Source organism: Elaeis guineensis, chromosome 7 (assembly GCF_000442705.2).
Source record: "Elaeis guineensis isolate ETL-2024a chromosome 7, EG11, whole genome shotgun sequence".
Taxonomy (NCBI): Eukaryota; Viridiplantae; Streptophyta; class Magnoliopsida; order Arecales; family Arecaceae; genus Elaeis; species Elaeis guineensis.
This window is the reverse complement of record NC_025999.2, coordinates 4,240,640-4,255,086: the sequence shown is the minus strand read 5'-3', so window position 1 is coordinate 4,255,086 and position 14,447 is coordinate 4,240,640. Positions and strand designations below refer to the sequence as shown.

Genomic DNA, 14,447 nt, shown 5'->3' with positions numbered 1-14,447 from the left:
TTTTTTTTTTAATTTAGCTACAGGAAGCATGTATTGGGCTATCGTTGGGATCACATGAAAAGATTGAATTGATAGAGCTTCAATGGTACAAATTGGGTGATTGAATTTTGTAATTATATAAGTTTTATTATTTATTTAGATTTAAATTATTATTGTTTATTAAAAATTTGAGATTATAATAGATTTTAAAGTCTTGCATATCCTTTTGAGTCTTGGTCTAGACAAGATGTGGTCGTATCATATAGCCAACCTAAAAGTTGGATTTGGAGCATGACAGATTATATGTAGAAGGAGAGTGGAGCTGTATAAAATAAAATATGGTAAATCTAAACTAAGCCAACATTGTCATTAGTGCGGACACTTTGATCATCACAAATAGAAATAAATTTCATCATCACTGCATTCTGACCAACTGAAGCTTGAATTTATCTTTAATTTTTCATGATATTCTGTGAATTTTTTTTCCAAGATCTGAGGATCTCTTTAATTAAGTTTAGAATTTTATGGGTTAATATAACTGAAATTTGAACTTTAGCTTCACAAAACAAGATATAGCAAGTCAAAGGCTCAGAGAGGTAGATAAGAAGAGAGGACTTACTGCCTCAAAAGCAGGCATGACCTTCAGAGTTCAAAGAACATCGGCCCCTGCTCAGACCACTCCTCTCTCAAAAATTTAGTTGACTTGAATCATAAGTTGAAAATGTAACTTATTATTATGGTCTTTCCTTTAAAAGCTAAATTTAATCATATCTTCTTCTTTTTGTACTTTTCGTACACTGGGACAATATTCCTCATATTTAAATGGCACTTTTTTTGGACTCCTTGCTGCTGAGGGAGGAAATTTTATAGAAGTAGAGGTCAAGAAATCAATGGATTCATGAAGGGGATCGTAATATATGATTTTTTCACATCAGTGCCAGCAACAAATAGAAAAAAATATGATTCACAAAATACAAGATATAGATCGGATCATTAACAGCCAGGAGGGTATAGAGTGCATCTTTTATTCTCACTTTTCTTCTTTGTTGGGTTACAGTGCTAAGAGTCTGCTGGTTATAGATTGGGGTCGCTTATTCCCAGATGAACTCCCAGACTTAACCATGCTGACTCGATCTTTCATGAAAGATGAGATAAAAGATGTGGTATTTAGCTTCGCAAAGGATAATCCCCAGGGCCAGAAGGCTATGAGATTTCATTCAACCACAAGTACTAAGAAACAATTAAACCTAAGCTTCTCAAAGTTTTCAAGGACTTTCATGACTGTTCAACTGATTTAGCGAGATTGAATTACACTTACATTATCTTGATATGGAAGAAAGTGAAAACTACAACCATTAGAGACTATCGTCTGATTAGCCTTGAAAATGGTGTCATCAAGATAATTTTCAAGGTGTTGTCTATCTGACTGAAGCAAGTTATTGGCCTTTTAGTATCTGTTTCTCAATTGATATTTGTTAAAGATAGGATGATCTTCCATAGTTTCATAATGGCATCTGAAATCATCTCTTACATTAAAAGAAGCAAATTGCTTGGTGTTTTATGCAAAATCGACTTTGAGAAGGCTTTTGATAGTATATCATGGGATTTTCTCTTCACCCTTCTTAAGAAAAGAGGCTTCAACCAAAAATGAATTGAATGGATTTCATCTCTCCTATGTACAACTAGATCATCCATTATTATCAACAACTTACCTGGTAGATTGTTTTGTAACAAGAGAGGCCTCACGCAAGACAACCCTCTGTCGTCCATGCTCTCTATTCTTGTGGTAGATACACTTAATTGGATTTTGAGGATTGCTGGAAATGAGAGGCTCATCTCTGGTTTAGGACCCTTTGAAATCACTGGTCACTTTCAGTGTCTCCGATTCACGGATGATACTCTATTTTTCTGCAATGCCTAAAGTAGCTATCTTAATGTGCTGAAGTATATCTTGTAAGCATATGAGTTGCTCACTAGATTGAAGATTAATTTTTACGAATTGCAGCTAATAGGATTGAATATTAGCAACAAACAAACTGAAAATCAATAGTATTGGGCTGCAAAGTTGCTCATCTTCCAATCTAATATTTGGGTATTCCCCTCCATCATTCGGTTCTCAACCAAAGAGAATGAAACTTTCTACTTTAAAGATTATCAAAAAAGCTTAGTGGGTGAAAGAAAATGACCCTCTCAACTACAAGACGGCCGACATTAGTGAATGCACCACTCCAAACAGTTCTTATTTTTTGGATGTTCGTACTCCAAATTCCAACAATGGTTATACAGAAGATCAACAAAATATGCAGAGATTTCTTTTAAGGAGACCAAATCAAATGTGGCAAAGTGAAATATCTTATCAGTTGTAACCAAGTTTGCCGCCCCAAAAAGCTAAGTGGGTTGGAATTATCTAATCTTAGCATTCTGAACCAATCTCTTCTTCTAAAGTGGTGGGGAAAATATTTCTTAGAATAGCAGAGGAGATTAATTCAAATAATATACTAATCTCAAAAATCTCTATCACAACCTTCGGCTTCTATAAAGAAGATTGCTTCATCATTTTGGAAAGATGTTCTAAAGGTATTTGCTTTGTTTCAGCAAGTCTCCTCCGCTATATATAGTTGGCAATGGCAAGCAAACTTCTTTGTGGTGGGACATCTAGGTGGAAGGAGTTTTCTTACAGGTGCACTTTCCTAATTAACTTATTTCTTTTAGCCAATGATCAGCATGCTAATATAGTATCATTCATGTCTCGAAGGAGATGGGATGGAAATTTTAGGTCTTCAATGAGCTCTATGTCTCGTATTGAGTTTCAATTTTCATCTTCTATGCTTCACAAAGTGAAACTAACTAATAGTGAAGATAGCAGGTTACAGATTTGAGGCTCCTCTTTCTTATTCTCTGTAGGTAAATGCTATCATTTTTTTGTTCATGGAGGGGTTGTCTCCTAGTTTAGAACGATAGTTTGAAAACTGCCTATCTGGGGGTAAAGATTTTCGGCTGGTTATGTTTTCGTAATCGAATTCTTACTGCTGAGATGTTGATTAAAAAAAGGTGGGAGGGCCATTGATAAATGCCCTCTCTGTAACCATAGTGAGACAACTGGCCACATTATGCGGATGCATCTATACCAAAAGTTTCTAGAGCCAGCTTCTTGGTAACGTCAATATTTCATCACTTCCAAGCCACTACCAGGATTTCTGGATGGAATGGAGATGTGGATTGTCTAGTTGCTATTGGATGCTGGGTTCTTTGGCAAGAAAGAAACAACAAGGTTTTTAGATTTGCTATTCTATTTCATAGTTGGACCTCTGTCATTGGTAGTGAAGACTTCATTAAGGCAAGCTCGCTTCTCGGCTTTTCATAGAGCATGGACGTAATTCTGTTACTTGGTGTAGCAAGAAGGTTTCAGTGCAGGCGGCCTTAGGCATTACTGAAAATATTACAAACGAAACAGCAACAAGCAAATACTGTTCCTGGATTCCTACATCCACGGGCATACTTGTTGGGGTCTTTAAACAAGTATCATGTAATCTAGCGGCTGGTATTTTGTCGTGAGCAAATGGTTTTTCCTTGAAAACTGGTGGGAGCGCGTCCATGAGTGCTTTCTTTTTTTAGTATTATTCTATTACATCATGTAATTTTAAACTGAGGTGGAAGCATCTTACTTCCTCCGTTCTCTCAAAAAATAATACATGGCACTTTTCAGCTAAAGGGAGAGATTATTCTGAAATCAGGTATATATGTATTACTCTATTTTTGTTGCATATACTCGGAAAAAGATTCCTGTCTTCCAAATTGATTTCAGCGGAAAGGTTAAAGAAAACTCACCCTCGAGCTTTTATTTTAATATATATATGCATGGTATCATTTTACATTAATATATATATGCATGGTATCATTTTACATGGAGAATATAATAACAAGATACACAGTGTTCTGCGTCCATTAACAAGAATTATCATAAAGGATCTGTCCTAGCTTGTGTCCTACAGAAGAATTAATGAATAAAAGAATTTGTCTTAATTGTGTTCTGTGATTTCGTTCTCCTCAGGCCATGGAGCACTCTGGAGGCAGGCCCTGGGGGAATCGCTTCTGATCAGTGCAGTAGTTGTAGATCATGTAGTTCCTCTGCACCCACCTCATCCTCTCTTGGCTTGTGGAATCCAGATCCTGGTTCCACCAGTCAGCACTATTAGATTTCTTCGGAGGACAGTTGGAAGTACCGGACGACCAAACACAAGCATCAGCATTAAAATTTCGGTAGGAGGCAGTGAAGGGGGCTTTGGTCCAGTCCGTCTTGATGCGGCCACCCTGCGTCGCCCAGTCATCAGCATTCCAGAGGCTGGAGTAGATCCTCATGGGTTGGTTCTTTGGAAACGCAACACCCTTGGACTCCATATTCTTGAAGTCTCTGATCGGTGTGCCATCAACCATGAATCTGAAAGTATAAATAAATTCAAGGTGAGCATACTAAATTTCAGATGTACGAGAGAATGCATCATTTTGTGATAGATAGCATACGACTGTTTATTTATGTAGAATTTGAGAACTCACATGATATGTTTTGGGTTCCAGAGGATGGAGTGGGTGTGGAAGTCCTTGGTGGGATCAAACCAGAGATGGAACTGCATCTCTCTGTTCCCCTTCCCCTGGGCGAACACATTGGTGTGGAGTGTGTAAGGGTCTCCACTGAGGTTTCCGAGGAACTCGAAGTCGATCTCATCGTGGGTTGGTCCTTGTGATGATAACTGAAAATAGAGATGGATCATAAGCGGTTAGTTCTTCAAACTCCAATCAAAATACAAAGGGGATGGATTAGATGCCTGGTGGCTGTAAAACGGGGCTTACATAGTAGGCAGTGACGGTGCCGGCGGAGTTCCCAGGGACTAGTTTCAGCTGCATATCGATCTTGCCGAAGAGATACTCGTTCTTGGACTGGAAGCCTGAGCCAGAGGCTTTGTCGAGGGAGAGGGTGAGGAGCTGCCCGTTTTCAAGGATCTTTGCACGCCCATCACCCCAAGTGATCTGGAAGTCCTGGTAGAGGTTACCAGCGGAGGCACCGGTCATCAAAGAGAAAGCTAGGAGGAGAAAAACCAAGGCCATGATGATTGGCACTAGTAGAAGGGGGAGCAGCGGACAAGGTTGGTATCAAGTAGGAGACTGAGGAAAGATGGGAGTTTTGTGCTGTAGTGAGGAAGACGGTAGGGGGTGCTGGGTCGATATATACGGATGGATGGCGTGGAGAGAAGGGATTGAGGAAGGGGATTGGATGGTTCGCTTCTCTATGGGTTGGCAACAGCTTGGCGGCAGAGGTGTCAGAACGCGGATTGTGGTCACGGGAAAATGCTGGATCTTCCCCGTCAATGAAGTAAGGGCTCACTCACCAGGTACCAACTTTCCCAACCACCATCCCCTTCGTTAAATCCCGGCTTAATTCCAGGTCCAAACTTAGGTGGAATGGGGGCAAATGGAAAAGGCGCCAAAAAAAAAAAAAAAAGTGAAAGGTGGATACTGTCTTGATTTTGGGTGCAACCATCATCCCCTTCGTTTGATTCCTTCATTCCCAGCTATCGCTTGGCTGTTGGATACTGTCTTGATCTTGGGGCAAAAGTTTGGATTTTGTAGTTTGAAGAGATTCAAATTTTTGAAAAATAAAATCAATCTTATCCTTAGTTAGTTCAATTTTTTTTTTAAAATAAATTTAGCTACATATCAGAAAAATAAATTAAATTCTCTTATTTAAATGAAAATCACATCTTCTGAAATTTAAATCAGATTTTAAAAAAATGGCCGATGACGAGACGCACATACACTATGTATGCATTCATTTGTAGGACATTTAAATACACTACATCCATTCTTGTTATCTTTTTATTTATTTATAATATTATTTTGAAAATATAAAATTGATAGTAATTCCTAGGTGCCATTTAACGTGCAAAATGGGTGTGAGAGGGAAAGAAAAGCAGGTCTAGTGCGTGTATGCCGGACGCTCGTTCAGAGCCGCCTGCCTCCATTTCTATGTTCCTCGTTGTGGTATCTTTCCGATGTCCCTGGTTGAACAGCTGGCATACAATGCAAACTTTTTTTTGAGATGAGGGTACATGGATCAAAGTACTTACATTAATGATATAACTTGGTGTTATTTTTATAGTTGAACATCGATCGAATTCGATCAAATTAAAAAAAATATATTTAATTAAATTTAATTAAATTAAAAAAAATTAATTTATTATCAATTATTTATCATATATAAATTATTTGAAATCAAAGTGAATAATTTATAATGAGTTCGGATGGATTATATTGATTTGGTTGACCCAATATTGATTTTCAGTCTAATATTCGTCTACTTAAGCTTATGTATTTTTTTTTATCAATTTAATATAAAAAAATTTAAATCTTATAAATTATAAATTTTAGATTTATTTTTGAATCTATATAAAATAAAATTTTAAAAAAAATTTACTCATCTGAAAATAACTACATCTGAAAGCTTTCACTTTAGAATTGTCTCAAATTGATGTGCTTCTATCAATAATTTAATATTAATATTTTTATAAATTCAAATGGATGATGTGGTATTTTTTAGAACGAAGTATTGAAGCCTAAACAATATCGTTCCAAAATGAAAGTGAGTTTGTAAAATACTATATCGGTTGAATTCGATTTCATATGGTTTAAAAGTGTAGGAATCGAATTCAACCGTAAATAACCGATTTTTTACAAATCCCAACCCAATTCGATCCGATTTATATCTTTCAATCTATCGAAACCGATGATTATTGGATTGAATTAGATGTGTTTCTTTGAGTTCCGATTATTTGCTTGGCCCTAATCACTTTTTTGCCAAACAAAGTTGGATGTTGTTTATTTTTTACATTTTTTTCTTTAAAAATAAATAATAATTTTTCAATCAACATTTGTGACAACTGAACCAATAATACTAGTTAGCAATTGGCTAGTAATTGTTAACTTAGCTACATAGCATCCCTCTCTCATGTTTTTAAGATTTTCCTTGATGATTACCTTAAGGTTATAGTGATGCGTTGCATTGTTAATTTTATGGATAACATAAGCTTTTTTTTTTTCTCAATATTCATTTGTATCTGTTAAATCTGTTAGATGTATGTCTTAGAAATTAATATGGCTGACACATTGTAATAAAGTTGGGACACAATTTTGTACTTTATATATTGATTTGATCAATAAGAAGGCAAGTTTATTTTTCATTCAAATATGATGTATCCTTGAATCGTACATGGAATTAACTTTTCGATACATATTCTCAAAGTGTTGAGAATTAGATATATATTTAATTCCTAAATGCTCCCGATCATAGTGTCATCATAAAGATGGTGATTGATCTGGATAAACCGACGCACAAATTGCTTCTTTCAGAATAGATGAGTCTCTAGTCTACATTGTAGAGATACTTAGTAACAAGTGCTGGTAATTGTTAGAGAACAACTAGTACTGAGCATGATCATATGAGAAATCACTTGGATTTCTACTTGATCGTCAGTGATTGTCTCGATGCTGTAATTATGTGAATGATCTTTTGATCTGAGATGGTACGATTGCTCGCAGTGAGACTGCTGGAGTTTGACTGACATATAAATATGGTCTCAATGAGCCCTTGTAGTGGATGTTGGTGACAGTTGGTTTACTATAAGAGTAGGATATGCATCAAGATGGGATCTATTGATCTTGATAGAGAGAAATAGTCCTATGAGATTTGAGAGGCTAAGTCCGAGAGTCTGTGGGCACAGTAGTGTGATTGATAGAAAAGAGTTTCTATAAGAATCATAATTGGACTTGAGCTGATTGAATCCATCATATGACTGATGTTGAGGTTTGACGATTTATTCATGACCTGCCATCTAGTTAGGATTCATGATAGAGAGACTGAATCACACATTAACTACACCTTGAGATTCGTTTTCAGTTCTACTGGATTGTCACTACATACTATTACGTGTCACTGGTGGATTGTGAGAGCTCACTAGGGTTGCTCAAGATCGACAATCCTTGATGAGTTAGAGTGAAATTGTTCTGATCCATTGAAAAGAGTTTCAATGATACTATGATAAAGATCATTATATATCTCACTACTAGATATAATTGAATCTATGGAGTCATACAACAAAGAGATTAGATATAGAATAAGCAATTGGACTTATGAAGTGTCAATTGAATTTAGAAAAATCCTATTGGGTTCAAGGTAATCTTGTTAGCACATAGTTGGACCCAATTTTTTCTTTACATTTAAATTTTTTATTTGATAAGATAATTCAAACTTAATTACCTGCTAATAATGTAAATGAATTAAATTCATTGGGCTTCAATTGTTAGGTGTCTAAGGTTTTGGATCAAATGAATTAGGGATGCAAGTCCTGAATTAATTTTCTTATTAGTTTTCTTTGGATGCCACTTCATTTGATCAAGTTGGGCAAGCCCATTCATTAGAAGGCGTATGGATCCATTATAGGGCATCTCTAGGGTGCAAAGTGGGATGTATTTTTATGGGTATAAGGACTTCAAGAGTTGGTGCCTAATAGGTTTCTTAAAGGAAGTTGAATAACTTAAGTTATTACGAAACTTAATGCAAGTAGGATTTGTATTAAGAGCTTGTCTGATTTTGAATAGGATTCAAACCTTATGCCTATTTAAAAGGACTTCTTCTAAGGTCCCTAAGCAATCAAACCAGCAGCCCCCATGCCCCTTTAGAGTGCCCCACGCCCTCTCTTCCTCTCCCCTTTTCTTCTCCCTTGGATGTCCACACGCCCCCTCTCTTTGGGCATCTCTCCTTCCACGTCCAAGGCTGTTGGGCATCACCTCTTATGCTGGTTTCTACTCAATAGTAGCAGCATAATCTAAAAAAGAAAAGTAAGAGAAGAATAAAAGAAGAAGATCAAGGATAGGATCAAAGAGTTGATTGCGATTCAAATTTCATTTAGATTCGCAGACTGATTTTTCTTGGAGAAAAAAAATTAATTTTAAAAAGCTGTTCTAGACTGATCTTGAGTGGATATCCATAGAGGCCGGACACTTGCATGGCTAAGAGAGAACCTCTTCCCTTCTAGATCCAGATTTGAAAAAAAAAATTACGAAATAGGTATGTGATTCGATCATATGTTAAATTTCAGCATATGTTCAATTTCAGCATATGAAGTAGATCCTTGTGGTTTATATTTTATGCATGTATGATATAGATTAAAAAAAATTTTAATCTTCTATTCTATTGTGATATTTAGAAAATAAAATTTTTGAAATATATATGCATGCCCCAATATAGAAATTCCAACACAATCATCACCTCATATATCACAAGATCACATAGACAAAAATATACAGTTTGAAAAACATGGAACAGAATGATCCAATCATTGCAAATCAAATTTAGGTGTAACGGGGGATGGTGGAAAGGGGCCAAAAAAAAAAAAAGATGACAGGTGGATACTGTCTTGATTTTAGGTGGAACCATCGTCCCCTTCGTTAGATCCCTTCATTCCCACTTATCGCTTGGCTGCTGGATAATGTCTTGATTTTGGGTCAAAAGTGTTGAAATTTTTAGTTTGAAATGATTCAAATTTTCCATTATAATGCAGACCAAATATTAGGATTAAAAACATGAATTTATATACCTCCAAAAGAAAGAAAAAAAAAGAGTTCATACAATTAGTAAAAATCCATTTGTTCTACCTTACTTCAACATGGGTGCAATGGGCAAAATTTAGGGATGGAAGTGATATGAATAATATGTATTTGAATTTATTTTCATATCCGAATCAATCTAGATAAAGACAGAAATTTGAAGATCTAACTAATATTAATATTTTTATCCATATCTTTATTCATACCCGTCAAAAAAAAAATATATATGGGTATGGATAGACAACTATCCATACTATATCCGAATTTATTTATAACTCTATATAATTTTATATAGTCTTTATTAATGTTAGTGCAAAAATCCGCTTGCGCCGGAGAAGCTGGAGTCGAGGGAGTTGCGGTCGCCGTCGGGACCTGTAAAAGAAGTTTAAATCGGAGGTGGGGTTGCTCCGGCAAGATCCTCCGACGCTCAAGTCAGTTCTCTGCCTCAACAAGAATGGAGTGCTCGAACGAAAATTTTAGCAGAGTTTTTAGGTAAAAACGAGAGCTTATAGAATAACGTATCTGGGGTTCCTCTTTTATAGACGGAGGGGGCAACAAATTGATAGCGACGTCTGTAACCGTCTGGTAGTGGGCCGCCCAGAGTCAGGAGGAATTTATTACGGAGGGTAGTGGAGTGGGATCGTGGCTATCGCCGTGGCTCGCCACGTGGAATCAGTTACGGGGAGTGGAGCGGCGTCCGCTGTCATGACTCGTCAGGAAATGGTGGAATCGCATAGGATCCGCCGTAGGGAGTGGAGTAGAATCGTGGCCGTTAATACGGCCTGCCAAGGAGAGATGGAGCCTCGCAGAATCCGTCGCAGGAGGTGGAGCAGGGTCGTGGAATGCTGGAGCCGCGTGGGATCTGCCGCAGGGAGTGGGGCAGAGTCGTGGAGTGATGGAGCTGCATGGGATCTGCCGCAGGGAATGGAGCAGAATCGCGGCTGTTACTGCAGCGCGCCAGGGGGCGGAGGTCTGTCGGCTGAAGTCCGGCTGGAGTGTCTGGCAAGAGGAGCTCGGAATCCGGCTTTCGCAGGGGTTCGGACGAAGTCTTCCTTTAGTCACAGCCGGGGACGGAGCCCGACTCCCGTAGGAGTCCGGGCGAAATCTTCTTGAGTTATGTGCGAAGTCCGGCTCCCGTAGGAGTCCGGACGGAGCTTACCGGCAGTTGAAGTTGGCGACGGAGCCCGACTCCCGTAGGAGTCCGGGCGGAGTCCTCCTTGCGGTTGAAGTCGTGGGTGGAGCCCGGCTCCCGTAGGAGTCCGGGCGGAGTCCCCCTTGGAGTCGTGGACGGAGCCCGGCTCCCGTAGGAGTCCGGACGGAGTCTCCCTTGGCGTCGTGGACGGAACCCGGCTCCCGTAGGAGTCCGGGCGGAGTCTTCCTTGGCGTCGTGGACGGAGCCCGGCTCCTGTAGGAGTCCGGGCGGAGTCTTCCTGCAATTAAAGTTAGGTGCGAAGTCCGACTCCCGTAGAAGTCCGGATGGGGCTTACCGGCAGTTGAAGTTGGCGACGGAGCCCGGCTCCCTTAGGAGTCCGGGCGGAGTCCTCCTTGCGGTTGAAGTCGTGGGTGGAGCCCGGCTCCCGTAGGAGTCCGGGCGGAGTCCCCCTTGGAGTCGTGGACGGAGTCCGGCTCTCGTAGGAGTCCGGGCGGAGTCTCCCTTGGCGTCGTGGACGGAGCCCGACTCCCGTAGGAGTTCGGACGGAGTCTCCTTAGCGTCGTGGACGGAACCCCGGCTCCCGTAGGAGTCCGGGCGGAGTCTTCCTGCAATTAAAGTTAGGGGCGAAGTCCGGCTCCCGTAGGAGTCCGGACGGAGCTTACCGGCAGTTGAAGTTGGCGACGGAGTCCGGCTCCCGTAGGAGTCCGGGCGGAGTCCTCCTTGCGGTTGAAGTCATGGGTGGAGCCCGGCTCCCGTAAGAGTCCGGGCGGAGTCCCCCTTGGAGTCGTGGACGGAGTCCGGCTCCCGTAGGAGTCCGGGCGGAGTCTCCCTTGGCGTCGTGGACGGAGCCCGGCTCCCGTAGGAGTCCGGGCGGAGTCTTCCTGCAATTAAAGTTAGGTGCGAAGTCCGGCTTCCGTAGGAGTCCGGACGGGGCTTACCGGCAGTTGAAGTTGGCGACGGAGCCCGGCTCCCGTAGGAGTCCGGGCGAAGTCCTCCTTTGGCATCGTGGACGGAGCCCGGCTCCCGTAGGAGTCCGGGCGGAGTCTTCCTTGGCGTCGTGGACGGAGTCCGGCTCCCGTAGGAGTCCGGACGGAGTCTTCCTGCAATTAAAGTTAGGTGCGAAGTCCGGCTCCCGTAGGAGTCCGGACGGGACTTACCGGCAGTTGAAGTTGGCGATGGAGCCCGGCTCCCGTAGGAGTCCGGGCGAAGTCCTCCTTGCGGTTGAAGTCGTGGGTGGAGCCCGGCTCCCGTAGGAGTCCGGGCGGAGTCCCCTTTGGAGTCGTGGACGGAGCCCGGCTCCCGTAGGAGTCCGGACGGAATCTTCCTTGGCGTCGTGGACAGAGCCCGCAAGAGTCAATCCCGCTGAGAACTTCGGCCGTGGGTATTTTATACCCAACAATTAATTTTTAAGAGAAATATACAACCATTAAACATGCTATTAGCTGGATTTATCATCTATTTAATAATATTTTTGATTTTATAGTCATGAAACTTAATTATCTAATTTATATCTGTAATTATATTCATATTTTTAATATTCGAATTGTATCTACATTTTTTTAAAATAAATATGGATACAATTTTTTGTATCGAAATAATATCCATATTTATATTTATATTCGTCGGACAAAATAAATATGAAGATGGATGTATAGGTATCTGATCTGATTTTAGCTCTAATAAAATTGTATAACCAACATATATGCATACAACAAAAAACCAGATAACTTCTACATGGATCATATGTAAAAGGAAAGTGGAGCTGCCTAAAACAAAATATGGTCGATCAACTCAGACACTTTGATCGTCACCAACATGGAATGAATATCTCAATGACTGCATCCTTACCTACTGAAGGTCAAATTTATCATTAATTTTTTATGACATTCTACGAATTTTTGTGGAAGATCTGAGGATGTCCTTTAGTTTAGAATTTCTATGGGTTAATATAACTGAAATTTAAATTTTAGGTTCACCAAACAAGATACAACAAGCCAAAGGCTTAAAGAGGTAGATAAGACACACAGGACTTGCTGCCTCAAAAGCAGGCATGACCTTCAGAGTTCAAAGAATATCAGCCCCTGCTGAGACTATTCCCCTCAAAAATTCCGCTGACTGGAATCATAAGTTGAAAATGTGACTTATTATTATGATCTTTCCCTTAAATGCTAAATTTAATCATACATTTTTCTTTTAGTACTTTTCGTTCATAGGGACAATATTTCATTATTTCTCAGACTTAAATGGCACTTTCAACTAAAGAGAGATTATTCTGAAAGCAGGTATTTATTACTCTATTTGCATTTCATATACTCGGAAAATAATTCCTGTCTTCCAAATTGATTTCAGCCGAACGGTTAAAGAAAACTCACCCTCGAGCTTTTATTTTAATGTACATATGCATGGCATCATTTTACATGGAGAATACAATAACAAGATACAGTGTCCTAGCTAGTATCCTATAGAAGAATTAATGAATAAAAGAATTTGTCTTAATTATGTTCTGTGATTTCGTTCTCCTCATGCTATGGAGCACTCTAAAGGCAGGCCCTGGGGGAACCGCTTCTGATCAGTGCAGTAGTTGTAGATCATGTAGTTCCTCTGCACCCACCTCATCCTCTCTTGGCTCGTGGAATCCAGATCCTGGTTCCACCAGTCAGCACTATTAGATTTCCGCGAAGGACAGTTGGAGGTGCCGGAGGACCAAACACAAGCATCAGCATTAAAATTTCGGTAGGAGGCAGTGAAGGGGGCCTTGGTCCAGTCCGTCTTGATGCGTCCACCCTGCGTCGCCCAGTCATCGGCATTCCAGAGGCTGGAGTAGATCCTCATGGGTTGGTTCTTTGGAAACGCAACACCCTTGGACTCCATATTCTTGAAGTCTCTGATCGGTGTGCCATCAACCATGAAGCTGAAAGGATAAATGAATCCAAGGTGAGCATAATTAATTTCAAATGTACGAGAGAGTGCATCATTTTGTGATAGATGGTATACGACTGTTTATTTATGTAGAATTTGAGAACTCACATGATGTGTTTTGGGTTCCACAGGATGGAGTAGGTGTGGAAGTCCTTGGTGGGATCAAACCAGAGATGGAACTGCATCTCTCTGTTCCCCTTCCCCTGGGCGAACACATTGGTGTGGAGTGTGTAAGGGTCTCCACTGAGGTTTCCGAGGAACTCGAAGTCGATCTCATCGTGGGTTGGTCCTTGTGATGATAACTGCAAGCAAGCAGAGATGGAGCATAAGCAGTTAGTTCTTCAAATTCCAATCAAAATACAAAGGAGATGGAATATAAAGATGCCTGGCGGCTGTAAAACGGGGCTCACATAGTAGGCAGTGACGGTGCCGGCGGAGTTGCCAGGGACTAGTTTCAGCTGCATGTCGATCTTGCCGAAGAGATACTCGTTCTTGGACTGGAAGCCGGAGCCAGAGGCTTTGTCGAGGGAGAGGGTGAGGAGCTGCCCGTTCTCAAGGATCTTTGCACGCCCATCACCCCAAGTGATCTGGAAGTCCTGGTAGAGGTTACCAGCGGAGGCACCGGCCATCAGAGAGAAAGATAGCAGTAGAAAAATTAAGGCCATGATGATTGTCACTACTAGTAGAGGGGGGGAGCAATGGACAAGGTTTATATAAGTAGGAGTATGAGGAAAGATGG

At 40.5% G+C, this 14,447-nt stretch overlaps 2 protein-coding genes across 2 annotated transcripts; both read right to left on the bottom strand.

Annotated features, from left to right (window-relative positions):
• Nucleotides 1-3,791: 3,791 nt before the first annotated feature.
• LOC140859100 (xyloglucan endotransglucosylase protein 7-like) lies at nucleotides 3,792-5,187 on the bottom strand. Its single transcript, XM_073260558.1, has 3 exons — nucleotides 4,828-5,187; nucleotides 4,534-4,727; nucleotides 3,792-4,417 (listed from the first exon to the last, which is right to left on the bottom strand). Exons 1-3 carry the CDS (start codon nucleotides 5,080-5,082, stop codon nucleotides 4,027-4,029), a joined length of 840 nt encoding a protein of 279 aa, XP_073116659.1. The 5' UTR covers nucleotides 5,083-5,187; the 3' UTR covers nucleotides 3,792-4,026.
• A 7,959-nt stretch (nucleotides 5,188-13,146) lies between these two features.
• On the bottom strand, nucleotides 13,147-14,447 carry LOC140859101 (xyloglucan endotransglucosylase protein 7-like). Its single transcript, XM_073260559.1, has 3 exons — nucleotides 14,119-14,447; nucleotides 13,817-14,010; nucleotides 13,147-13,700 (listed from the first exon to the last, which is right to left on the bottom strand). The coding sequence occupies exons 1-3, from the start codon at nucleotides 14,371-14,373 to the stop codon at nucleotides 13,310-13,312; spliced, it is 840 nt and encodes a 279-aa protein (XP_073116660.1). The 5' UTR covers nucleotides 14,374-14,447; the 3' UTR covers nucleotides 13,147-13,309.